This window comes from Lissotriton vulgaris, chromosome 2_1, assembly GCF_964263255.1.
Source record: "Lissotriton vulgaris chromosome 2_1, aLisVul1.2, whole genome shotgun sequence".
Taxonomy (NCBI): domain Eukaryota; kingdom Metazoa; phylum Chordata; class Amphibia; order Caudata; family Salamandridae; genus Lissotriton; species Lissotriton vulgaris.
The window spans coordinates 252,345,397-252,372,683 of NC_141687.1; the positions used below are offsets into that span (position 1 = coordinate 252,345,397).

At 46.4% G+C, this 27,287-nt stretch overlaps 1 protein-coding gene across 2 annotated transcripts in view; it reads left to right on the forward strand.

Moving 5' to 3' along the window:
- Positions 1-27,287, forward strand: part of HEATR6 (HEAT repeat containing 6) — a 353,001-nt gene that overhangs the window by 128,603 nt on the left and 197,111 nt on the right. For both annotated transcript variants that reach the window (XM_086954868.1, XM_086954869.1), the window contains exon 10: positions 21,061-21,267. In XM_086954868.1, the coding sequence (XP_086810994.1) occupies positions 21,061-21,267 (207 nt within the window). The remainder of the gene's footprint in view (positions 1-21,060; positions 21,268-27,287) is intronic.

A 27,287-nucleotide genomic window follows, 5' to 3' on the forward strand; every position in this document is an offset into this window, starting at 1 on the left:
ATATTCTAAAGAGGATGTTCTGATGGACTGAACAATTTCAAGATCTGATAACATTGATCCATTCAACGTCCATCTGGTTTGTAGAATGTTACCTTCCTTGGAATACGAAAATAAAATGGGAGCATGATCCGCGAGGTGACTGGATAGAACAGATATCTCACATAGATTATCTGTCACTTCCCTGTTAACTTAGATGTAATCTATTTTAGATGCATGATGATATTTTTTACTATAGAATGTGAACCCTTGGGGATCTCCCTTCTTGGCCCTCCAGACATCTTACAGGCCCATGTCATATAACAGATTTTTCATGGCCCGGGGAGATCGCGGGCCCCTACTGCACGGCTCAAATTGGATCGGTCTTTAAATGGATCGAGGAGGATATGAAAATCGCCTCCTATTATTAAGGGAGGGTCGCCTGCATCAATTTATCTTGCAATTTACTAAGGTAAAAAGGATCATCAACATTAGGACCATAATAGGAAGAACAAGCTAACTCTAGGCCCCCAAGATTCAGCTGAGCCAATATCCATCTTCCTGTTTGATCTGTCTGTACAGATTTGACTACACATGGGGTCCTTCTCTTCACCAAGGTTGCAACACCTCTACTATTAATCGATTGCTGCGAGGAGCAAAAACAATTTATCCAGGAGATTTTTGAGAAAATCGAATGTGATTCTATAAAAGTCAGATATGTCTCTTGTAAAAGAAAGACCTGGGCCGGGGAGAGTTCTAGGTACTTAAATATCAATCTCTGCCTACGTGGGCATCTTAAGCCATTCACATTCCACGAAATAAAACAGATTTTATTGTCCTTTTTAGGATTGCCTGCCATCAGCTAGTACGCCCTTTCCTTGATTTTAACCGCATTTCTTAAAATACAGATGAGATGAGAATTTATTTTTCTCCCACTGCTCCCCGCCCAGTGAACCCCACCAACCTGCCCGCTCCCCCTGTGACCCCCTACACCCTGAGGAACCCAACCCTCCCTTCCAATAGGCTAAGCCTATTTGGTCGCCGCTCCCTCGGGTAACATGTTGAACTAATTCTTAACTCTAGAGACTTGGGACCTTACAACCGAGCGCTCCTTATACTCTGAAGCCTCCTTCATTTCCCGCCCTCTTTTTCTTTTTGAATCTTAACAATAAGGGCGTCCACCTCTGCAGTTGTATGGATTATTTGCATATGACTATTCCACATCACACATAGTGTGGCAGGAAACCTCAGTTGAGCCTGTGGCAGGAAACCTCAGTTGAGCCTTTGCCCCCAAACTATTTAACTCTGCTAACCTCTTCCCCAACTCCCACTGTCTCTAGCAGTTATGTGGGAGATGTCAGATCTAATGGAGAAGGAAAAAGGGGACATATCTGAAAGTGGAGAAGAAATCACTCCTTCCTTAAGTGTATCAGTCAAAATCATCTCCTTGACTGAATAGGACAAGAAATTCACCAGAATTTTCCTGGGTTTCTGTCTTCCTGGGTTTCTCTTGAAGGGATCCCGATGCACTCTTTAAATTTCATATACCAGAGCAATATTTGGGACATTTTTCCGAACTGAGCATTTTGGTAGGTAAATTACAAACCTCTTAATGCCCTCCCCCTCAAGAGCTTCCGGTATATTTAAAAACTCCAGGTTGTTTTTCCTAGAGTGATTTTCCAGTCTCTCAAGATCGTCCTTCAGTTCCTTATTTTGAGTTGATAACTTTGCCAAGTCAGCAGAGGTCATTAGGGGTAGTACCTCTTTTCGAACAGAAATATGGATCACAGATTAGGGTTTATGGGTATGATTGAAGAAGTCTGTTTGGGGCACTTAGATGCATTTTTTATAGGTTAGACTGGGACTTAATTGTATAAGCATTGTGGCCAACCGTCTCCACATTGTTGTCAAGTACTCTCTGGAGGTTATGATCCATGTCTGTGGGTGCTACAGAGCCAAGGAAGAAGTGAAGGGGAAAGAAAAAGGATTGTGTGAGGAGATGGGGGTGGGGGGGAGTTAGGGGGGATAGGATGTCCATGTCTAGATCAAGGCAACCTAAGAGGTGTGGGATCACCTCTCATATTGGATATGAAGTTTAGAGGCAAACATATCTTGCTATTAACTCCAATTAAATAGGGGGGCTGGATCTTCATCTCATGCAGGTAAAATGACACGTGGTGAACTCGATAATTTTGAGGTAGAGGACAATAAATTGGGGCATTTTAGTCTGAGGGCGCGCAGAGAGCTAGTGTGATTCAAGTGCATTTGTTAACATGATCATAAAACAGTTGACATTGCCTCCAAATAGCATAATGGAGATAGGTTTAAAGTAGGCTCACTAGCCGTTACAAGATTGCCGCTATATTAGCAATATTGGTGTAGGGTAGGCAGGGCAGTCCGTGCTTTGTTTCTTTTGAAGGAAGCAGATTCCATTTTGAAGAGAGGCCCCCACGTGTCGAAGGGGACCAGAAGATGGAGGGCAAACAAGCCCCCAATAGCACAGACCAAGGAACCAGATCAAGCAAGGGCCAGAGCCAAGCAGGAATGCGGAAGGCAGGGCAAACCCCAGGATATGAGAGCGCTAAGGGGGCCAATCAACTCAGACCGAGCCATACAGACAGGCGGCCCAAGGACTCAGACTCCAGCATATCGCTGTGTAGCTCACAGAATGTACATGGCACCATGAGGTGGTGGGCCGACGAGCCAAACATGCTGATCGAGCAGGGGAGAGCCCATGACTGACACTCTGCCGGTCAGACGAAAATCCATTTTGATCGACCACTGAAAGAAAAGTGTTGACTTCAGGAGATCTGATCATTAGTTATTCAGTCCGGTCTGTAGCCAAAAACAAATGACTTTTGAAAACCACATAGGAAAATTCTGACCCCCAACACTTGCAGCCAGAAGAGTTTATAGCATGTGAAAGTGCAACAGGATTAGCCTCAAACATATGGTTACTGGTATGTGTCATTTCCCTTTCTCTAGTGTAGCGTATCCCAAACTGTGGTTTCTAACTAGGAGTGAACAATAAATTCTGCTCTGCTGGTGGAGATTTTCCCACGCAAACTCAGAATTCCGGCAAAACCCTGCCAAACCGCTGGATGCTGGAGGTTAATTTTCCATGCAGCTTACCAAATTGAGTGAGAATTGGCATCCATAGTGCGATTTTCTGGTGCCAGGATGGCACCGGGCGAGATTTTCTCAGTGCGGGCAGTCGCGACTGTTTGCGGTGAGAAACCTGCCACTCGAGAAGAAAATCTACTCGAGTGGCAGTAAAGAAGCAGCACGATGTGACGGTTCCGCCTGCTTGCAGAACTCTGTGGAATCTCTATGTAACTCCATGGAGTGAAACTCTGCGAGTTCTGCCGATCCCTAGTTGTGACTCACTGGTGAGTCGCCAGCCGATTTCTAGTGGGTCACGAAAAAGAAATAAGGATGCTTTTACATTTTGTATTTTTCTTATCACATTTGCTGTGCCTCAAATATCAGCGTATATCATCTGACAAATTGATGCTTATTCTTTTAAAAAACACAGTAGTCGTAGGAATAAGCTGGATATTAAAGTAACATTTCTTACCAAGACCAGGAGATAAGTTACAGCAGATACATTAGCATACATTGCAAAGTAAGTGGAACAATATTGCGGACTCCAGGCCTATGCACTTCTGTATCTGTGTCATGGAGACTATATCCTTTCAGAAATTTTCCAGCAACACTGGTGCAAAGGTGCTGAATTATGTCTCCAAGTCATTTGATCAGAGAATGTGCTCACTATACATAATCATACACAGTCATTCAACTTGTGCATGACTTTCACACATACATTGAGAAATATGGATTTTGCCTAACTTCCGGAGCTGCCAGCTTTGGATCTGGGGAACTACGTTCGAGCCCAGGCATTGACTCTTGGAAAATCACTTCAAATAAAATGAATCTGACTTCATGTAATGTAATTTGGTGTTCATATAGAACACTGCAAAGCCCTTCGGAAGAGTTTGGTGTATGCATTATCCATATACTTTTTGAAAATGCACCACTGTTCCTCGTTTGAACTTAAAGGATAGGAGGTCTTACCCAATACTCGACTGAAGTAGGGCTGTTTCAAATTTGCTAAAATCTTTGGTATCGACACCAGATTTTTTAGAAGACTTATGAGTTTAGTGAACAGGTCCCACATGCCAGCACCCCACTCTCAAAAGTGTTCCGGCTCCAATGCAGTTTCCCATCTGCCACTTTTATGAGCAGATCAATATCTTGGCCATAGCTAATTAATGACATATTGAAGGGCATGGTCAAGGTCGTACGTTGTACAAACAGTTGTCGCTAGATAGTGTAGGAAGCGATGGATCTGGTAGTCAGTAGAATGGTGAACGAGCCAGGTTGTCCTGATTGTCTGGACAGGAGCATACAGAGTTTGGTGCCAAAGTCCACCAGCAATCCACAGGTCTCGCTTCTTCAGCTCTTCTTGGCCCTCCTTTTGTCAGGGGAATCTGAGTTCCATGTGATAGGGGGGCCACCTAAATACTGAACTTGGTGGCGTTAAGGGGAGTGAAGGGTATTAGCCAATGGCATACTTACTCTTGGAGTCACTACGCCCCTTATATGTCTACTTCAAGTGGGGAGTGGGCATAGACCTGTCCCAGACATCCTAATTTACCACGACCAAGCTGATGAAATCCTAATTTTCATGTTCACTTCAGGCGCTCACCTTAGAGATGGGACTAGCCTGGAGGTGCAACACACCTCCATGCATAGCTAATTTCCACCTGTCCTGGTGTCAAATGGACCTCCGGGCAGGGGGTGGCACCTTCCAGGTTTGTAGGAAGGCGGGGTTGCATGTCAAAGGTGGCAGAGGCTTTGAAGCCTCTTGTCTTAGTATGCAGATTCACTTGCCATTCTGCTGTAGGAGGTGATAATACAACTGTCAGAGCAGGTATTGTTCCTGACCTCCTAAGAGTACGGGGCTCGCATGTAGAGGGTAAGAAATGCATCTGGTCGGAGGCTGGAAGAATCCAGTCAGCCAGCACACTAGAAGACTAGTAAGGTTCCACAGGGCACCTTTAAGGTGCCCTCTTGGTGCATGTTATAATAAATCTAGTACTGGCATCAGATTTATTAAGCAAACGCCAGTAGTTTCTGTGTAGCCTTCATGTAGCTGGGAAACTCTTAATGTCTAGTGCCCAGTACTTGTACTTAAGTTGGCTTCCCTATTCCCTGTTCACTTGTTCCGGGTCTCCGAGTAGCTCGGGAGCTTGCCAGCACCCTGAAAGTAGCTCTCAGAGTTCAAGACAAGCCATGACAATCTCAGAGAGTCTATGCATATTAAAAAGGACAGCACCACTCGTCTCAAAACACTTGGAGTGAAAGCCAACCTAACCAATAGCAGATCCTCATAATAGCACTCAAACACAAACTGAGTTGGGTTACCGAGTCTGCCACATGACCGTCTGTATCCACTAGTCTAAATCACAAGGAGATTGGCCATGTTATCCGCCCTGCTCTAGCAGTCGCAGCACATATTTGAACTATCAAAGAATGACAGTAGTAATCAGTGCTGACCCACTAAAGTGTGGGACTGTAGAAGCCAGAGAGAAAATTCGTTAGGAGCATGATCAACCCAAGAGCTGAGAGGAGCAGGGTATGGATCCAGAGCAAAGAAAAAATAAGAGCCTCATCTGCATTCATTTGTTTATGTCTGACATGGTATCCCTCCCTAATAAAAAGTGTTGTTTACTGGAAGCTACTCCTAGAGTTAAGGACCGTCAAATGTTTATGCTGGCCCGCATCCTAACTGTTTTATCTTTGGTGCAATTGTGTCTGTTCACGGCATAATAGTGCCCATGGTGTAATAATGGTCATCCTTAACTATTACGGTTATTATTTAGTGTAGTTTTCCCATACCGGGTGCCATCATTGACATATTATGAACATGACTGGCCCACGTTTAGCCACCCTTTGCAGAATGATGACTGTAACTCGCATAATAATGGCCATACCTAATATGAGTTTGGCATCCTGGATGTTATGGCATTCAGCCTTGGTACGTTGGCCTTGGTATAATGGTGGGCATTATTCGCATAACATAGCATCCTTGGTGCTATGGTGAGTCTCCATTACCTATCATTGCAATATCTGGGCACTTTAAGCAGAATCTGTCTATGTGAGGCATTTTACATGATAGTACTGATATTTGTGGATTGTGTGTTTTCTAAAAATGAAAACTGATATTTTAATGGGAAATATGTTATTTTAGATAATGTTTTTCTTCTGGAGACTGGGAAGTGGTATTTCAAAAACGAATATGCTGACGAACACAAAATATTTTAGTTCTAAAGCCCATTTAAAGTTGATAGCCGAATGATAGTTCAAGCTGAGTTGGGTGGGGGGGGAGCTTACTGCTCTAGTTCTGGCCTCTGTGCTGCAGAGCATTTGATAATTTGAATGTATCTTCATTAGTAAGGTGGTGGCATATAATAGTGAGATATGTTTTCCTGTAATTTCTGCTGGTAACCTGGTCTGGAATGCTTGGGTGATCACTACTGATAATACTGCTTAGAGTGGTCGTAGTGTAATGTTAACACATGTTGCCACTATTTTACAGTGCTAACATATTCTAGTAGCTCAGCAGAACTTTCTTGAGTAGAAGTAGCTTCCAACACAGAAAAGATTGGAGTATGTAGAAGACCAAATGGTCTTAATAATCCAGAGACTCCAATATAGAAATAGGAGTAAGTTTAATTCAAAGGTTACAACCACAGGAGGAGAGCCTCATCAGCTCGGAGTCCGACAAGCAACTGACAAAGCCCATCGAACCCCAGACCTCAGAAGGCTCCCTGCAATCAAAGTAATACATTCTAATACATTCTTTACATGACGTGTAAACATTCCAAACAAGCACCATTACAAAACCACTACATTAACCATTATAATTGAACTAGACAGCCCAGGGGTATATCTGCTAAGACCGCTATCCCCTAAAATGTAATATAATGCATCCTGCCTTAGGGCCACAAGGCCTGCTGTAGGGGTGACCTCCATACATTACATTCAGTGACTTTGGCATGGCACACAATTGAGTGTGCCATGTTGTGTTTTCACTCATGCTTTGCACCATGATGCACAGTATGCAGTGGCAGCCTGCAATCAATTTGTATGCAGGTCACTTAAGGTGGAATAAGACCTGGTGCGGCCCTCTTTAGTACCCAATTCCTCTGTACCAGGGTCACCATTTACTAGGGACTTACAGGTGTGCTAAAGTCCATGCCATTAAGGTTACAATTAGACTTAACTTGTTTTAAGGTAAAGAATGCTGGCACTGGAGCCTAATTAGCAGGCCTCAGGGCACTTTGAGTCAGAATACCAGCACCTTGCAGTTCAAATGGGGGCAGAAAGTGGGGGGACTCCGCTTCCTACAGAGAGCAATGCAAAAAAGTGTAAAGAGAATGTTATTTTGCTAATTTACAGCATTTTGAAAGCATCTCTACTTTTATATTATAAGGTTTCCCCGCCTTATATTTGTTAAGGCTAGGTTTGTTGTTCTAAAAATTGAGTTGTCGTTTTAAGGATGTGGTATGCACTGCTCTAGTATATGATTTTCCTTTGGATTATCTTCGATTACTACTCGGCTATCTGGACAGAGGAACTCTGTACTCTTGTGTGCTAGCCTTTTTTGCCCTTCGACATCTTGGTTATTGTGTTTCTTTTACTCCTTTGAAACCTAATGTCATCTAGGAAATTGTCTTTTGTCTTTAATTCATCTCTGATATCATTGTTTCTGCAATATGGTGGTGTGTGTTATTCTAGATGTCCAAAACATTGCACATAGAACTGGGAAATTCTGGGCCATTTAACCCATAGACTTCCCAGATGATTGTCAAAGTAAGTTTTTAGCCTCTCCAGTGCTGGCTGGAAAGTGAAGGAACAACTCACATTGAAAGGGCTGTAGCACTTTAGATAGTTCAGAAGTAAGTAATTGAAGTTCTTCTTTAAACCAATGAGATAAAACTGCCATTGAAATAAGGCTGCAGCAAATGACAGATTTGAATCTCAATAGGGCGACTCAGTTTTTAATACGTGTGAGGTTCATCAAAAGGGGTCCTTGTATTCTTATTTGCGGGTTCAGCACTTGTTCTTTACATCTTTTAGAACATGATTAAAACTTACAAGGAAGCCGTATTTCAATTATTTTGATTTAGTCCTATTTCCGCTAGAATTAATGGAAAATTTTGCCTTCGCATAAGGTGTTTATAGTTTTGTAAACTCTGGTTAATAGTCCATTGTTTTATTTAGTGGTTAATATGGATGATATTGACACATACTCTTTTTAGGGCTCGTCCTATTAATCGCGCAAGCGATAATAGGACGAGGGTATAGAGAGGCTCAACTAAACTCTGAAACCATTGTGGATTTCATAGAGTGCATGTGCTCGTGAACGCGCTTACCATTTGCTCCCCAAGCCGCCTGCCTCAGAGAGCTTCACTTCAAAGGGTTCCGCTCCCCCGCTTCACACTTTTCACGGCCGCCAGGCCGTGTCAGGCATTACTCCCCTCCCCCCCCCTCCCCAGAGCAATCTACAACTCACTCTCCCTCCCCACCAATACCAGTACGCTTAACAAACGTTTCCATTATATATGTAGTATCTGCTCCTCCGCCTTATTCTTCCAATCTCTTACATTATATTTACATTTAGCTTCCATATAACTACTTTCTGTGCATCTACAGTTTACTTGCGGCATACTATGCGTTTGCATTTAACTATAGTTTCAGGGTACATATTTGTACATATTCTCTCTATTGACTAAATTAGCGTGCGTTGGAGGTTTCCCAATCTGTAGGTTTCGCATAAACATACACCTTTATGCCGCTTTGCTTTTAACCCCTTAAGTGCTGCGTCGGTGCGTTGGCCGACGGCAGCACTACCTCCCCAGTGCTGCGCACGTCCATTGGACGTTCATTCAGCACTAGTTCGAATGGACAGCGCAGCACTGGGGAGGGAATTGCGCCGCAGCTAAGGTGTTAATTATTGCTTATAGGGTACATTACATGCGTAGTCTCACTATTAACAAATATACTGTGCTTTACAAGTTAATTGCTGACTTGTTTTTTAGGTTTCGCCTGGCGATCCGCTGCGCAGCGTTCGCGCAGGCGAAATCTTTTGAGAACAGTGTATGTGGCTTTGTCCCGCCTCTCTCTTCCATTGCCTAGCTCCATAAATGGAGGCTAGCCATTGGAAGAGAGAGGCGTCCGTCATTGTCCGAGGCGATTCGTGGGCGTTCCATACATTTTTTTCCTCTCCGCCCCCTTGCGATCGTCATTGCGGCGGTGGTTTATTATTTTTTTTTTTATGTTTGTTTTGGTCATTTCTCCGAAGATGGCGGCCGGGCAGTAGCTCACTTGAGAAGCTCCGCAGTGCCGTCTCGAACCAGCGTGTGCCGGTTCCCGCCCCCTCCCGCTGTCTGTGTGCCCGTTCCCGCCCCCCTCCCGCTGTTCGTGTGCCCGTTCCCGCCCCCCCTCCCGCTGTCCGTGTGCCCGTTCCCGCCCCCCATCCCGCTGTCTGTGTGCCCGTTCCCGCCCCCCCTCCCGCTGTCACGGCACCTCGGCTTGTTTTGATATTTGGAGGACGGAGTTTTTATTTTTCGTTGGGCAAAGGATGCCTAGATGCTAACTAGTTCATTCATGGTTTGTCCTGGGTACGTTAAAAAATATGTTCAATCTCCGGCATTTGGAGGAAAGGTGAGTTTGGTGAACCTTGTGCCTTTTCAGTGACCGTAATTTGGTGACTGTGGCCTCAGTTGGCTGAGAGGATCGCGTGCCCCCGACTCCACGCTGGGTATTTTCCAGCAGTAGGTAGAGTGCAAGCAACTCTGTTTTATGAGACCTGACTCAGCGAATCCACAGGGGGAACAGCTACACAAATCCCTGGAGTGGAGAGGCAGGAGGGGGCGGGCGGGATTACTTGCACTCTAGCAGGAGTTCAGTACATGTGCATGAAGGGGGGTGTCTAAAGTCCAGCTTGGCTTCCACATTACGCCAATCCCGAGGGTGTTGCGGCGACTCCCGACGTACGCAAGAACGGCGTTCAAAAACAGATCCCGACGCATAGAGCTGGTCTCGGCAGCCAAGATGTGGACGACTCTGTCCTCGCTGAACCCTTCCTGCCTCCTGCCCTAAGTGCAGGCCCGAGTGAGTGTGCCTGTGGCCTGCCTGCGGGCAGAGAGATCTACTTTGATTTCCGTTCTGAGAGTTCTCACAGTGCCCCCTGACTCCTCCACGCCCCTCATTGATGACGTCTGTGGCCCACCAGTGCTGCTCTGATCGCCTGACCTCGGTGCTGTTTATGGGTTAATCGATGCTGCTGTTCATTTCCCCGCGTTGCTGGGGATGGTTCCCTCTGTGGTCCGCACCCGATCTGCTCTCGGTGTTGTGCTTATTTCCTCTGTCCTCGTGCTATTGAGGATTCCCTCTGTGTTGTTGAAGGTTTAGTGCTCGTTCACCTGCCGATCAGACCACTCCTCTTGTAAATATTTTATTTATAGATATTTTTCTGCTTGACCACTAGAACTGTAGTCATTTGAATTTTACCTCTCTGGAGCATGGTGGCTTCCATAGATTGTTTCTGCGAAATAGCTGGAAATTTCCCTTGGCGCTAGTGGAGAGGTAGAGGATTCCAGACAAAGGAGTCTTGTGTTTAAGGATGCCTCCAATATCAGTTGCTATGAAGCCTGTTTACTCCTAGGCGCCGGCACGGTGACCTCATGTGTCTGGCCTGGTTACATTGGCCCAAGGCTTTGGCCAGGTAAACTTACACCCTTCCAGATCGCACAAGTATACAGGAAAATGGGAAATGCAGCTTTAAGGCTTAGGATGGAGAATTGGTGCAGCAAAGACGTTTTTCCCCGGGTGATTGAGGTGCATAGAAGCATAAAATGTAGAAATAATTTGGAGGAGCCAAAAATCATAGATGTGAAAGAAACGTAATTTCTTTGGGTGAATATCCGCACAAGTGGGTGTTGAACCCTCCATAGGTATCCTCTGAGCAAGGGCCCTCATGGCTAATTTGAAAATTTAATTAGGCCTCCGTTATTGCAGCAGGAGAAAACTGACAAACTCAATGCACTGAATGGCCCTTATCTGGCAACAGAATTCCATGCATCTGTGACGCTTCTTAAGTTACAAAAACATGGTACGTGTGGACAGTCAGTCTCTGTTCACCTTTAGATTTGAGACGGGGGTTCTCAAATGCAGCCATTCTTGATGTCTGACAGGCTTTTAACATGCTGAGCATCACAGCGGCTTGCATCACGAGATCGGTAATGCATTTACCGCCCCCTGGCTGTGCTTGCTTCCCTGCCCCACTGGCTGGACTTGCTTCCCTGCCCCCTGGCTGTGCTTGCTTCCCTGCCCCCTGGCTGTGCTTGCCACCCTGCCCCCTGGCTGTGCTTGCTTCCCCGCCCCCTGGCTGTGCTTGCTCCCCCGCCCCCTGGTTCCCCTTCCCCTGGCTGTGCTTGCTCCCCTGCAACCTGGCCGTGCTTGCTTCCCTGCCCCCTCGCTGTGCTTGCTTCCCTGCCCCCTCGCTGTGCTTGCTTCCCTGCCCCCTCGCTGTGCTTGCTTCCCTGCCCCATCGCTGTGCTTGCTTCCCTGCCCGATCGCTGTGCTTGCTTCTCTGCTGTATGTGTGTGTGGCTCTGGGTGTGTGTGGCTCTGGGTGTGTTTGGCTCTGGGTGTGTTTGGCTCTGGGTTTGTGTGGATCTGGGTGTGTGTGGCTCTGGGTGTGTGTGTGTGACTCTGGGTGTGTGTGACTCTGGGTGTGTGTGTGTGTGTGTGTGTGTGTGTGTGGCTCTGGGTGTGGGAGTGTGTGTGTGGCTCTGGGTGTGGGAGTGTGTGTGTGGCTATGGGTGTGGGAGTGTGTGTGTGGCTCTGGGTGTGTGTGTGTGTGTGTGTGTGTGTGTGTGTGTGGCTCTGGGTGTGTGTGTGTGTGTGGCTCTGGGTGTGTGTGTGTGTGTGGCTCTGGGTGTGTGTGTGTGTGTGTGTGTGTGGCTCTGGGTGTGTGTGTGTGTGTGTGTGTGGCTCTGGGTGTGTGTGTGTGGCTCTGTGTGTGTGTGTGTGTGTGGCTGGCTCTGGGGGTGTGTGTGTGGTAGTAATTGCTGTCTGCTGAGCTCGTCCTTAGGGTACAATAGGTCTCACATTTGCGAGAGATTAAGCTATTGGCAATGTAAATGACAATGCCATTTATTTATCTGTTTTCAGAACCAACACATAAATACAAATTTTGTCATTTACAATGCCAATAGCTCTAACTTTTCCAAAGGCGAAACCGTTGCATTGTAAATGCGTGTTTACTGTTGGTTGTTCTGTGATCAGGTCCACATTTCACAGTGTTTAGAATTGCAATATTTTCGGTACTCTGCGACGAGATTCTGTTTTTTTTTTTTTTTTTTAAATTTGTTTATTCACAGTATAGACATGAACAGTAACATACATTTGTCGCGCATGATAATAGCTTGTATCCTGTCGTTCACATTCTTGATAAATAACAATACATGTATTAAGCATTTTCAGTTTTCGTTACAATTCAACTACTTCTATATGAACTCCCCCACCCACCCACCTCCCTCCCCGGCACTAGCACACAACCAGCAGAGTTATATATAGTACGTGGTTACAACAGTATACTTCTGATTTACAAGCGATATGCTGCCACAGACCTCCATAGGACCATGCTCAATGGGAATCATGTTTGCCTCTCCGCACCTGGGTCTATGCTTGCACTACGGTGCATGAGGTGACAATTAGTTTAAGGTAGCTTCCATCATTCTGCCTGTACAGTCTCGCATCCTAACCATCAGCAATGGATGAAGAGGATGTGGAATCGCCATCCCCAGCTTCAAAGGCCCCCAACATGGTGTTCCAATCTAGGCAATATGAGGGCAAAGCAAGTTTCTAGGAAATCCTAGTTAATCACTACACAGTGTAATGGCAATGACTATGTAGAACACTTTCCATCTTTGTATATCCAAATTTAAGAGATAAACAGATCCACCAGAAATGTAAGAAATATAAACACAATTTATTAAAATACCTCCCTTTAGGGTTACAATCTAAAATAAAATACAATAAAAAGGATTTTCACCTGAGTGAACAAATCTCTGTTAAAAAGGTCAAAGGACAAGGGTCGACACAGCGTTTCGGTGTTTGTTTGTAATATTCACACCTTCTTCAGGACACTTTGACAATTCATTGATAATCTGATATTTCAAATTTTCTCTTTTTACAATTTAGAAGACTTCTAAACACAACCGGATGTCTGTGTTACATCTGTTCCTTCTGGTTATATAGTACCTGTGATGGGTTCATGGCATAGGGTAAAAAAAAACACGGAGGAGCCACCTGACTTTTCTCTCGGGTTAAATCTAGAGGGGGCGGCTCGGGGTCCTTTCCTGGATTTAGGATCCCACAACTATATATCCACTTTCATACAGCTGTATCTGTTTTGTTGATTGTATTTCATCACCTTCAAGATTGTGATCTGCCTCCCTGCTCCTCCGTGTTTCGTGTCATCCGGGAAAATCAAGTGATTGGGTTTTTTTTTGTCTTCCTGAGGCCCTTACGCTCTTCACGCTGCAGCGCCATTCCCTCCGCCCTCCCCCAACGCACCATCTCAGCTCTCCAGACCTCAGTCAGGCAGCCTAGCCAACTTCCATCTCATCGTTATAGTTCTTTTGGCAAGCAGTAGGGCTAGGTCGGCAAAACGTGTGGTTTTGCTCTTTTTTCGTTCAGTAGGCCCTAATCCCAGTATGCTATATTCCATAGATGCGTACGGTCTGGCAGGAGCCAGCCTGACTAGGGCTTCATGGACCGTTCTCCAATAGTACCCTAACTTCGGGCAATCCCATATCATGTGTATTAGTCGCACGTCATCCGCGCCACATCTAGGGCAAGTGTCAGTGGTATCGGGGATCATGGCGTTTAATCGATGAGGTGTGAGGTACGCCCTGTGTAACACCATAAGTTGGATAAATTTAAATTTCGGGTTCCTCAACACTTTCTTGGGAAATTTCCGAATGCGCTCCCACTCCTTGTCCCTAACCGCCTTCCCTATGTCGCCTTCCCACTTGTCAAGCAGGGGTTGTAATTAGGTTGCCCTCCCCGTCCGTATACCATTCGTAATCCATCTCGTCAGGTGGCCTCCTGATCCCATAAGTACTGCATGGTGAGCAGTTGGGTTCGTGGGTGGTTCTTCTCCAGTTGGTGCCCATGTCTGTGTGATATAGAGACGCACCTTAGCATACAAGAGGAACAATCCACTCGGAGCATGGTGCGAGCTGCAGAAGTCCTCGAAAGGCATGATATGTCCATCCGCGGATAAATCTCCCACTTGCGCCACTCCCGCATCGTGCCACGTAGTGAGTGCCCGGTGTGATAGAGGGCCTGTTCCCGTCGGAAGGCCCAAAAGGGGTATCGTGGGGGCATAAGAGGACGTTGCGTTCGTGTATTTCACCGCCTTCCTTCAGCACGTAATCGCCAGTTTAAGCAGGGGCGGTGTCGACCTAGGGATCTCAGCTCTCGGTAATAACAGGGTATGGATGGCCCCTTTCGCTCTGTCTGTTATGTTATGTTATGTTATGTTAGTATGAATTTGTAGAGCGCACGTTCACCCCAGGGTTTCTTGGCGCTGTGTACCGCTGGGGAACCCGTCCTGGCTTTCCCTGTGAGATGGTCCCTATAGGGCATCCCGAAGGTGAAGCCAGGCATCCCCGGCAGCGAGGGGGCCGTTGTGGAGATTAAGCACGCTATTGCCCAGAGTTGCAGCGTGGGACCCATCGTTAGAGAGGCACCGAGGTGAGATTTATCGAGCCCGCTGACATTGGTTCCGTACCCTGCCACGTCGGGAATTGAACCCTGGTCCCGGGCCGACCTCTGCTGCTGGGTCTGCCGCCTCTAACCGGTGAGCCACACTTCTCTGTCTCTGACATTCCAATTTCGTGCAGATTGTACCCCGCCAACCAGTAGGCCAGCCATTGCAGTTGACATGCATAGCTATATGCCAACATATCGGGGACCCCCATGCCACCTCCCGCAGTAGGAAGCTGCAGTTTAGCCAGACTAATATGGCGCCTTCCCGACCCCCACACGAGTTCCATTAACATAATGTTCAATGACCTAAACAAAGCCGCAGGGGCCATGAAGGGTAGATTAGTGAAGTAATATAGAAGTCGGGGCAGAACCACCATCTTAGAGATGGCCACCCGGCCCGCCACCGATAATGGCAGTGCGGTCCAGAATTGTACCTGCGATTTAAGAGCAGCCATCACCCTACCCAGGTTCCCATCAATCATATCCTTCGCCTCTCTATACACCTGTACCCCCAGATAACGGAAGGTCGTCCCCGCCATCTGAAATGTATATGGGGGGAAGTGCAGTTGATCAGTTGCCTCGGAGGCCTTGAAACAGAACCTGTAGGACTTAGTGTCACTGATCGTGATGCCCGATAATGCCCGGAAGTCTTCAAAGATTCCGGGGATAGGATCCAGTCCGCCCCTCAGGTCTCGCAGGTAGAGGATAATGTCGTCCGCATATGCCGACACTACATGAGACGTCTCAGCTCTCCGTAGGCCCCTATGTTGTGCCGAGGTCCGAAGCCTACACAAAAGCGTCTCTAAGGCCAGTATAAACAATAGGGGGGACAGCGGGCATCCCTGCCTGGTGCCCTTCGCTATTTCCAGTTGTGACGAGATGCACCTATTAGTGCGAACCCGTGCCGTTGGACGGGTGTATAACAGTTTCACCCATGCAGCATACTCGGGTGGTATGCCAAATTTAGCGAGCGTTGCAAACATAAAATCCCATCGAAGGGAATCGAAAGCTTGCTTCAGGTCTAGTGAGATACAACCCTCCGTCCCTACGGGCGCCTGCTCGTGGAGAATGAGTTGGCTAAGCCTTCGTAGATTCATCGCCGTGGCTCCTGCCGGGCATGAATCCGCATTGGTCGGAATGTATTAAGTGTGGGATGTGTTGGGCCAGTCTTAACGCGAGGACCTTACTCAGTATTTTGTATTCCGACAAGATTCTGTTATGCTGTTTTATCATTACTCCATGATGTGCATTGAAGCCGCCTGGTAGTTTATTTGTCAATATTCAACATGAATGCAATGCACCCCAATAACAGTATCAAACCATGAAACGATGGTGCATTTGAATACCACACAACTGTCATATCTCCGTGTTATAATAATATATGAGGAATGTGCCTCACTTAATCCAAACAGGTTACACTAGGGCAGCCATGGATGGCAACATTAATAAAATGCATTCATAGGTAGCAGTGCGTTGGCAGAGTACCCTTGCATAGCATACAGCGCACTTCAGCCAGATTACAGTGGCTTTACCTCCAGTGCATGGTGTTAGCGCTGTGCAGCGGAGGTTGAGCGGCTGCTTGGCACGCAATAAAGTATTCTGAGGCACACCTTTTGAAAGGTGTTTTCACCTTACGTGATCTGTAACCCAGCGGGCTCCGCCACGCCTCCAGGCTCTCTGGGTGAGAGGGTGGCTTTAGGTCTCCTTCTGCTGCACATGCTTGGGCCCTCACGTGATAGGCTTTTTTTTTGTCCACATGAAACACGAAGGGCCAATTCACAGAGTACTTAGAATATGGGAAAAGGAACTCCGAAAGTACTCTTTTGCATGCTGTACGACGCCTTTGTGAATCGAACCTCAAAACCAAGGGAGTAGAGAAAGCATTTTTTTTTTATTCTTCATCCCTTTTAACATCCTATGTCCCATTGAATCGTAATGCAAAGGGGCTGTGTGCGCGTTGTATGCATCCGGTTACAAAACACTTGTTATGGTATTCATCGGTGCAGCACATTGTGCATACATTGCCCTGAAAGTGTGCAGCGTCACACACTACTAAACCGTACGTCTACAAGTCTCCCATCATGGTGTGTTAATGTACACAACACAGTGTTTCATGAGCCACAGCCATTATTGGCCAATTCATTACACATTTCCAAGCAGGCATAGGATTATGGAGTTGGCCTAACTGCTAGAGCGCTTTACCTCGGACCTGGGGAACCCGGTTCGAGTCTCAGTAATGTCGCTAAACTTCCTGTGATTCGGGGCAAATCACTTAATATCCCCTTGCCTAACCAAATGACTGTGTGTCCTTGTGTAACGTAACTGGTGCTATGTAAAGCGCTCTCATACCCTGCATTTGAGAAAACGTCTACAAGTCTCCCAATATGGTAGCGCTGCAAGGCTCTCAGCAGCAGCATCGGAGTAGTATGCAAGTAACACATTTTAATGTACACAAGTCTTTTATGAGCTGCAGCCTTTATTGTCCATTTCTATTAAAAACACTCCGTAAAGTTCTTGATCTGCTTCCCATCAGTGCCAGGAAGACCCTTGTTCATGCCCTAGTGACTCCTCATCTGGACTACGGCAACGCCCTCCTCCTAGGACTGAGTAGGAAAGGCTTACACCAATTACAAGGCGTCCAAAATGCAGCCGCCCGCATGGTACTTAATCTCCCGCGCAGGGCATCCGGCAAAACAGCATTACAAAAACTTCACTGGCTCCCCATTGAGGAGCGCATAAAGTTTAAAGCTCTTTGCTTTGCACACCGTATTGCCCAGGGTAAAGGGCCAAGGTATTTGCGCAACCTCCTGACCATACATCGCCCCACCCGAGACCTTAGATCTTCGGGAGCAATGCTGTTTCAAATCCCTCGTGTACGCAGGAGCAGGATGGGAGGCAGCTCCTTCCGCTATCTTGCGAGCAAACACTGGAACAATCTCCCCCTCGACCTGCGCATGGAGCCTTTAGAAATACTATTCAGATCTAAACTAAAAACCTACCTTTTTCCAAGGGAATAACTGACTCTGATTTCTGGGACGTATTCTATCCCCGGTCCTCGGCCTCTTCAGGGAGCAGCAGCACTTCTTAGCGCGGGGACACACTGTTTCTTGTGTAACCATGCGCTCTAGAAGTGGTTTTATTATTATTATTATTATTATTATCCACATTTCCGGGCAGACATAGAATTATGGAGTGCTACGAATCCATAGACATGACAGCTATGCGCTACACTGATCACCTAACCGCATACTTCCTAGTGCGTCTCAACATGGCGATATTCCCGTGCCTAACAAATCGCAGTCTCAATGTGAAGTACTTTGCCTGCTGGGAACGAAGAGATTACTATCTTTAGTGCCGATCGTCAAGCACTTAATTATCTTGCCCTGGTTTCGTTTCTCAGCTTCTTGTTTGGTTTCGTTTCTCAGCTTCTTGGCCTGGTTTCCTTTCTCAGCTGGCACGCCAAGCTGACATTTCACACTCTACCAGACTTTCTGTCGTCCTGTTTTTTTTTCTTCATCCCTTTTAACATCCTATACCCAATTGAAGCAAAATACAAAGTGGCTGTGTGCGCGTTGTATGCACCTGGTTACAAAACACTTATGTACATTTGAAGGCATTTACTGGCACAGATGTTAAAGACAGGCCCCCTTCCTGCAAATACTCGACATATGGTCGGTCACCCCTGTCTTCTTAATTCGTTCTGATTACGTTGAGGCTGCGAGCCGCTCTCATTCACATAGAATTACTACTCCGCTCGCAATGTTACTGCAGCAAAGTGCTCTGAAATACGCCCCATGCATACATTGCCCTGAAAGTGTGCAGCGTCACACACTACTAAACCGTACATCTACAAGTCTCCCGTCATGGTTTGTTAATGTACACAACACTGAGTTTCATGAGCCACAGCCTTTATCGGCCATTTCAATACACATTTCCAAGCAGGCATAGGATTATGGAGTTGGCATAACGGCTAGAGCGCTCAACCTTGGACCTGGGAAACCCGGTTCGAGTCTCAGTAATGTCCTAAACGTCCTGTGATTCAGGGCAAATCACTTAATATCCACGTGCCTAACAAAATGACTGTGTGTCCTTTTGTAACGTAACTGGTGCTATGTAAAGCGCTCTGATACCCTGCATTTGAGAAAACGTCTACAAGTCTCCCATTATGGTAGCTCTGCAAGGCTCTCAGCAGCAGCATTTGAGTACTATGCAAGTAACACATTTTAATGTAGACAACACTGTCTTTTATGATCTGCAGCCTTTATTGACCATTTCTTTCCACATTTCCGGGCAGACATAGAATTATGGAGCGCTACGAATCCATAGACATGACAGCTATGCGCTACACTGATGACCTAACCGCATGCTTCCTAGTGCCTCTCAACATGGCGATAGCCTGTACGGTCTAATCAGCGGCATCGGAGCACTATGCAAGTAACACATTTTATAAAACTACTAACTAGTAAACTTCGCTTGCAGCATGTACCCTCCCCTCCCCACTCTTACTGATGCACACCAATCACACATGCCCCCAATACACACCAAACAACAGTTTTGTATGATTGGTATGTGCTAATAACAATAATGACATGTTTATTTGTCACACTTTGGCATCTGGTGTGCTTTGCGCACTCTCCCATCCCCTTGGCGCTTCAGTTGTAAATAGATATGACACACTCACTCTACAGACACTTTAGACAGAGGGGGCACATACAGATGTCGCCGGCAGCTAGAGAAATAAAATGATCACAGCTCTACTTTTTTTGAGGAAGCACACAACGTCTGACCAATCAAAACATGTACTCCTTGGCCCACTACATGTGAGCCAAGCCAACGCCCTTCTCCTGGTGATTCTCACATACTTTTCTGGCAGTCACTCTATCTATCCATCTATCGCACTCACTCACTCACTCACTCACTCTATCTATCTATTGATCGCCCTCACTCTATCTGGCTATCTCTATCTATCTATCTATCTATCTATCTATCTATCTATCTATCTATCTATCTATCTATCTATCTATCTATCTATCTATCTATCTATCTATCGATCTATCTTATCGCCCTCCCTCTATCTATCTTATCGCCCTCCCTCTATCTATCTTATCGCCCTCCCTCTATCTATCTTATCGCCCTCCCTCTATCTATCTTATCGCCTTCCCTCCATCGCCCTCCCTCTATCTATCTTATCGCCCTCCCTCTATCTATCGCCTTCCCTCCATCGCCCTCCCTCTATCTATCTATCACACTCACTCTATCGCATCACCACCGCATCACTCAGCACCACCACAGCATCACTCGGGGGCACCACAACATCACTCGGGGGCACCACAACATCACTATGTGCTACCACAGTATCGCCAGTCGCTACCACAAATTCACTCAGCGCCACCACAGCATCAATCTGTGCAACCATTCAACAACAACTGGTTCAAATATGCTCTCTCAATGTTTCAAGCTTTATTACAAATGTCACAAAAAGATGTTAATATTTCACTTCTGTTCTTGGATTTTCATCACAATAAAATACACTGAACATAATCTTCACAAAAATTATTTACAAAAGCTTAAGCTATAGCCATTATAAATTACAATAACTTTTAAGTATTATTTATTAAACAAAAATTAAAAGCCATTGTTATTTGTAATATCAATACGTCTAAGTCACGTAAATACAACACATATTGCATTACAAATGCTATAGGTGTCACATTAGCAAAAGTTATAACTATTGGCATTGTAAATGACAAAGCTATTAATTTCGCTGTTTTCAAAACCAACACATAAATAAAAAATGTGTCATTTACAATACCAATAGCTCAAACTTTCCTAATGCGAGACCTATTGCATTGCAAATGCTTGTTTTGTAAGTAACTCTGTTATGGCAGAGAGGAGAAAACCAAGTCGGAGAGCTAGTGATTTGTCCAAACTCTTCTATCTGTGATAAAAGGGAAGCTCTGCCCATTATGATACCCCCCTTTAATGTCTGGGCAGCACAAGCAACAGCTTCATTGAGCATTTAGTTATGTAATGGGATAGGAGGGAGGGATTTTAAAATTGGGAATGCTGCCAGACTCGCATGAGATGTTTTTTCCCAACATGATCTAATTTTGGCTTCGATGATGTATAGGAGTAGTCATGCTTCTTTACTTTGTTGGCCTGGCTGCGGAAATTCACTTGTGTTTTGGGAAATTGAAATACAAAGGTAATTTTAATCTTGTTTCTGTTTCAGACCCGCGCGTGTGCCCTTCAAGTATTGTCTGCCATTTTAGAAGGTTCAAAGCAGTTTCTCTCAGTTGCTGAAGATACCAATGATCACAAACGAGCATTTACTCCATTCTCTGTGACTCTTGCTTCCAGTATACGGGAGCTGCATAGATGTCTGCTGCTGGCGCTAGTGGCTGAGTCTTCTTCACAGACACTTACCCAAGTCATTAAGGTAAGTCTTCTCTGGAGTAAGCAGTGAAACCATGATTTACGATCTTGTGCACCAAGGCAGTACATGCTTCGTCTGTACTAACTACTTTACTAATGTCTGCAGCACTTGCTCTTAAAGAAGGATTGGTTCACATAAAGCACTGCATGTTTTGCAACGGGTTAGAGGGTCTTCGACCAAAATCAAGCAGAGGGTGCCTTTCCTTGGATAGAATTAACACTGTTGGAAGCTGATGGCCTGTGGTAGGATTCTTGCAGCTTTGTGTTAAAAAAAGCAAAGGCAAAATATCTGTTGGTCTTGGGGGTGGGGGCATGGGAGAGACTGCCTTAAATGTTCTGCTAGACTTATGGATGTTATAATTGCTGCTGACCTTTGGTGTAGTGAAATTGTATTAAATAAGCTGCTGATGCTTGATTTTCCCGTCCAGTCTTATTTCTGATCTTATTGTGAATTTGGAAGGTGTCAGAAGCTGTTAAATGAGCCTCTTGTTCCACAGCTATTTACTGTGTTAAATAAACTGCTGGTTCATGAAGGATGTATAAACCAGGCTGCAATTTCAAGGCCCTTGCTGCTTGAACCGCTTATCTGAGGGGAATCTGGGCTAAATATGATGTTGCTAAATGGGGGATTATTGGACACCTGTATTAAATGGCATATCTGTGTCCTCTAATCCAATCATTTTAAAGTTTTTTCATTTGTTTTCAGTCTCAGCTGAGTGTCTAGGAATTGGAGGGTATGGTGTTGGAGTGACATTCACATTGTGAGTCTGGTTCTGTGTGGAGGCCTGCATGACTGCCCCTGATCGGAAAAAAGATAAACATCTTGTTTTTTTGTGCAGTTGATTTTTGTTGCTTGTACAGCAATTGTTCTCCTTAGTTTAAGTTCAAAAGATCCGTGTTGCAGTCTTAAATTGTTTAAAAAATATGTTTATTGTTTATAGAATTTTAAAACAAAAATGTACAGTTACATTGCACTCATACAAGATATCAATAGTATGCTCACTGCAGCTTTTTACTGTCAGTGATCACTGAGTAATTATCTCTATTAGGGTCTGGTACTCTCTTCCCATCACAGATCCTGGTTCCTGGTCATGTCTATCTAATACGGTCATATGTATGTCCTGTTTGAGAATGTTTAGTGAGTCCAGCCCGTAATGTTGCATCCAATTGCCCCACACCCTATGGAACTTCCAGGTTTATCCTCTACTCTTGTAGGTCACTCTTTCTGGCACCATATATTGGTCCATTCCCCTCTGCCATTCATGTAGAGTCAGCACATCCTGCATCCCCCAGTGTCTTGCTATATCCCTTTTGGCAACCATTAGGCCAAAGGCGCTAAATATTAATTGAGGTCTTAGGGCGTCTACCTCACTATGTATACCAGAAGGCTAAATGTTGGTTCTTGGGGGAGAGTGACCTGTAGCACCTCCCAACGTTCCTGTATGATTCCCTCCCAATAGGTACGTATGGTGGGACAATCCCATAACAGGTGGTAGAAATCCCCTTTTTCATGTCTGCATCTCAAACTTCTTGGGTTATCTGCCCTCACTATTCTATGGAGTCTGTCCCTGTCGTAAAACGCCAGATGGAGGATCTTATATTGGATTAATCACAGTCGTGCTCTTATTGCCACATCTCTGGGATGTATTAAGGCGGTCTCACAATCCACGTCTTCCATAATTCCTACCTCCTCCTCCCATTTTCCCCATAGTTTGCCTAGGTTCTCTGGCATTTTGTTGTTAATCATTCTGTATGCTAGTGATACCGCTTTCAGCGTGAGCAGTTCTTGTAGCAACCAGCATTCTATGGGGGCATATTCCAGGAGGGTGTCTCCTGTCTGGCTCTCTGCCAACCATGCAGGCCTTAGTTGCACGTACCTAAGAAATTGGACTTGTGAAGCTGGAAGTCAGTGCAGAGGTCGGTGAAGGTTTTGAGGGAGCCCTGCTTCACAATGTTCACGAACGTAGAGAAGCCCAGGGTATCCCACGGGCCAAAACCCCCCAGTTGACTTATCTCCTTTAGCCAGTTCCCTTCCCAGAGCGGAGTCGTGTTGCTGATCTTGCATTCCAAGCCTAATTGTTTGGGTGCCCTTTCCCAGTCCCGAAGGGAGTGCGCATGGCCGGAAGTAACCTACGTGTTCCTTTTTCTCCATAGATGTAGTGGAGAAATGTGTGAGGTGCAGGTGTTTCTCTAATCTGTACGTGGGATGATCTCCTGTCACGTGTATCCAGTTGTTAATGGGCGTTAGGTGCTCTGCCCAGCTTCAATGTCCGGTACCGCCAACCCCCCGGTGTATGGGTTTCTTTGCAATGTAGGTAGTGCAATCCGCAGGTGCTTCCCCAGCCACAACAATGTGCGTAATTCGGTGTCTATTTCTCTGTATACAGTATGTGGGAGTGGGTGGTATGTATTCTGCAGTGCATACAGAAATGTGTGTAGGGTGATCATTTTAAATATCACGGCTCTGACTAGGAGTGTAAGCGTTAGTTTTCTATCTCTCCACCTGCTCTTTAAATTAGCTTAGTATTCGCTGTCAATTGCTTTTGTGGGACAGTCCCTCATCGGTCGTTAGGTATATATCCAGATACTTAAATCCTGTCTCTACCACCTTAAGGTCCCTTGGCAGGGGCTGCCAGGTTTTTATAGGTCCGGGGCTGTTTGCCAGTGACATATGCCAATTTATCTAGTAGCCTGAGTGTCATCCATAGTCTGCTATGGTTTGAAAGAGTAAGGGAATAGTGTTGTCCGGTTCTCTTATATACAGTAGGATGTCATCCACATATAGAGATTTTCTCCTCATATGTATCTCTCTGCATAATCCTAAAACCCCGGATACCTGAATGTTGCCTAACATGACAGGCTAGTGTCTCCTTCGTTAGTGCAAACAACAATGGGGACAGCGGGCATCCCTGTCTGGTTCCGCGTCTGATGGGGAAGTGCTGTGAAATTCTACCATTTACCCTTACTGTCGCTCTAGTAGAGCTGTATAGCAGTGTCACCCACTTTCTGAACTTTGGGCCCAAGCCAAACCTTGCCAGGGTGGCTTCCAGCAAGGGCCAGTGTACCGGTCGAACACATTCTCCGCATCAAGGGACAAAAAAAATGTAGGGAGTGTCTCTATCTTTAGTCTGCATTAACTACTTGTGGGTTCTGCGAAGATTCCAATGGGTTGCTCTACCAGGCATGAATCCCGACTGGTCACAGTTTACCAATGTTGTTCTGACCTCCCGTAGCCTTCTGGCCAGGATGGTCGCAGGGACCTTCACCTTCCCTTCCACATTCAGGAGAGATATTGGACGGTATATCTCAAAGCAATCCTTCGGTTTGCTCTTCTTGTGAATTGTGACTATTGTGCCATACATAAGTCTGGTGGGATCACTCCTTCCTCGTATGCATCTAGAAAGAGGTTTAACAGGTAGGGCCTAAGGAGATCTGTACACTTTTTATAGAACTCTGCTGCCAGACCGTTTGGACCAGGGGTCTTACCCGAGCAAAGTTTTGAGATTGCTGCCGTCACTTCTTCCATTGTGAGGTCAACCTCCAATGCCTGTGTGTCAGTCTCCTCCAGAGTGGGGGTTTGTGTTGCAGTGAAGTTATCCTGTATCTCTGGGGTGTCACTAAGGGGTTTGGCCTTACAGAAGTCCTGGAAGTATGTTGTGAATGTCACCGCTATCTGTTTGTCCGTGGACTGTGTCAGGCCTTGGGCATCTATTATTGATTGGACTCATCTACTCTCGATTTTCTTTTTTTGTTTCGCCATGGTAATAGCTTTTCCACCTTATCTCGAACATCATACAGACAGTGGAGGGTGGCTAAATCTTGTTCGTCTCATCCGTGGTTTGCGGCCTTGCCAAATAAAACGGGATAGGATCGATTGTGTCTGTTGAAACCAGCCATTGGGTGGATGGAGCGGCAGGGCCCGGAATAGGTACAGTATCTGAGGGAGGACAGTCATTTTAACCGCCGCCACTCTCCCTAGCCACGATATCAACCCTTTGCCCCATCTCCCCAATTCCTCCTTAATCTTCCTAGTCAAGGCCGCATAATTGGCTGTTACGATGGCCTGCAACGTGGGTGCCAACAATATGCCCAAGTACTGGACCTGGTGAGCTGACCAATGCATGGGGAAAAGGTCCTGCAACTCTCGCCGTGTTGCGGGGGTCAAGGAGATATCCAGTGCTGTTGATTTGCCCATGTTCATCTTGAAACCAGCCACCCGCGAGAAAGCTTCCAACTCACCGATACATGCGGGCAATGCACGTCTCGGTTCCTCCAAGGTCAAGATCACATCATCCGCGTAGAGGCTGACTGTGTGGACATATCCCCCCCCATCTTCACTCCGGTAGCATCTGCATTCTGTCGGAGCCTCTGAGCGAGTGGCTCCATATATAAGGCGAAAAGGAGCGGGGACAGGGGGCAGCCCTGTCTAGTACCACGCTCTATGCCAAACCTCTGAGAGCCATAGCCATTCACCCGACCCACCGCCGACGGGAACCTGTAACAGTTAAAGACCAGGGTCCGAAATTTTTCACCTATCCCCATTCTCGTCATAACCTGCTCCAGATAAGGCCAGTGCACACGGTCAAACGCCTTGTCGGCATCCACCGAAAGGAGCATCCTTTCTCCCGGAATCCGGGAGGCCTTCTCCAGAACGTGCACCACTCTCTTGGTGTTGTCCACCGTCTGCCTTCCGGGGACAAAGCCAGCTTGATCCGGTTCCACCAGGCCCGGCAGGTGGAGAGCCAAGCGCGCCGCCAGGATACCCGTGTACAGTTTCAAGTCCACGTTCAAGAGGGAGATCGGGCGGTACGAGCCGCATTGAGTCCGATCCTTCCCTGGCTTAGGGATAACCGAGATCGAGGCCTGTAGAAGGTCCGGAGGGATTGCCCCCGGCTCAGAGAATGAATTAAACAATTTAGTTAGAATGGGGGCCAACTTGTCACTGAACGTCCTGTTGAAGAGCGCCGTATAGCCGTCCGGGCCTGGGGCCTTCCCGTGCTTAAGCTTGGAAATGGCAGCGACCACTTCCTCGACCCTTATCTCTCTTTCGAGATATTCCGTCTGCGACGGTTCTAGGGATGGAAGTGTGACCGAGTCCAGGTAGTCCTCAGACTCCTGATCCCGCAGATCCTCCCCGGTGTACAGATCCGCATAGAAATGGCGGAAGGCCTCGGCAATCTGTTCGTCCCCCGTGACTAGCCCGCCAGTCTCAGTCGCAATTTCCTTTACCCGATGACGTTCATTGGCCACCCTGAGCTATTTCGCCAATAGGCGACCACACCTGTCTCCTCCCCGTGTAATACGCGTGTTTCAGTCGAAGTGCAGCGTATTCAGCTCTGTCCATTTTTAAGGACGACAGGAGCTTTCTCGCCGCCTTCAGCTGTTTCCAAATCCTAGGGCCCCCCGTACGGCGGTGCACGTCCTCCAATTCCTTTACCTTTTGGGTGAGCTCGTCTCGCTTCTGCTTCCGGTCTCTGTTTTCCGCTGAGGAGATCGCAATAAATTCCCCTCTGACCACTGCTTTAAGAGCGGCCCATTGCGTCGCCGCCAAGGTATCTGCGTTATCATTATGCGTCTGGAAGTCCCAGATCACCTCCGTAATCCTTTCCACCACAGACTTCCTGTGTAACAGAGCGCCTCGAAGGCGCCAGACCCCCCGGGGGGCCCGGTCGACCGGCAGAGAGAAGCTCCCTGAGACCGGTGCGTGATCCGATAGAGATAAGACCCCCACCTCCGAAGCCGTAGCTAAATCACGTACCGGACCAGTAACTATGAGGTGATCCAGCCTCGCGTAGGTTTTGTGTGCATGAGAGTTAAAGGAGTAATCTCGGTCTGCAGGGTGCAGGCGTACTGTTTCTATTTTTTACATTTCTATGATGCAATAGAGATTTAATGTTAAAAGACTAGTTACTAATGGCCGACGCAATTTTTCACAATGTCATTGTCCTTCTATTATGTTTACTAAACATGGTGGTCATTTGTGTTTGTACATAAGATGTTCCTGATTGGTTTGAGGTTAACGTG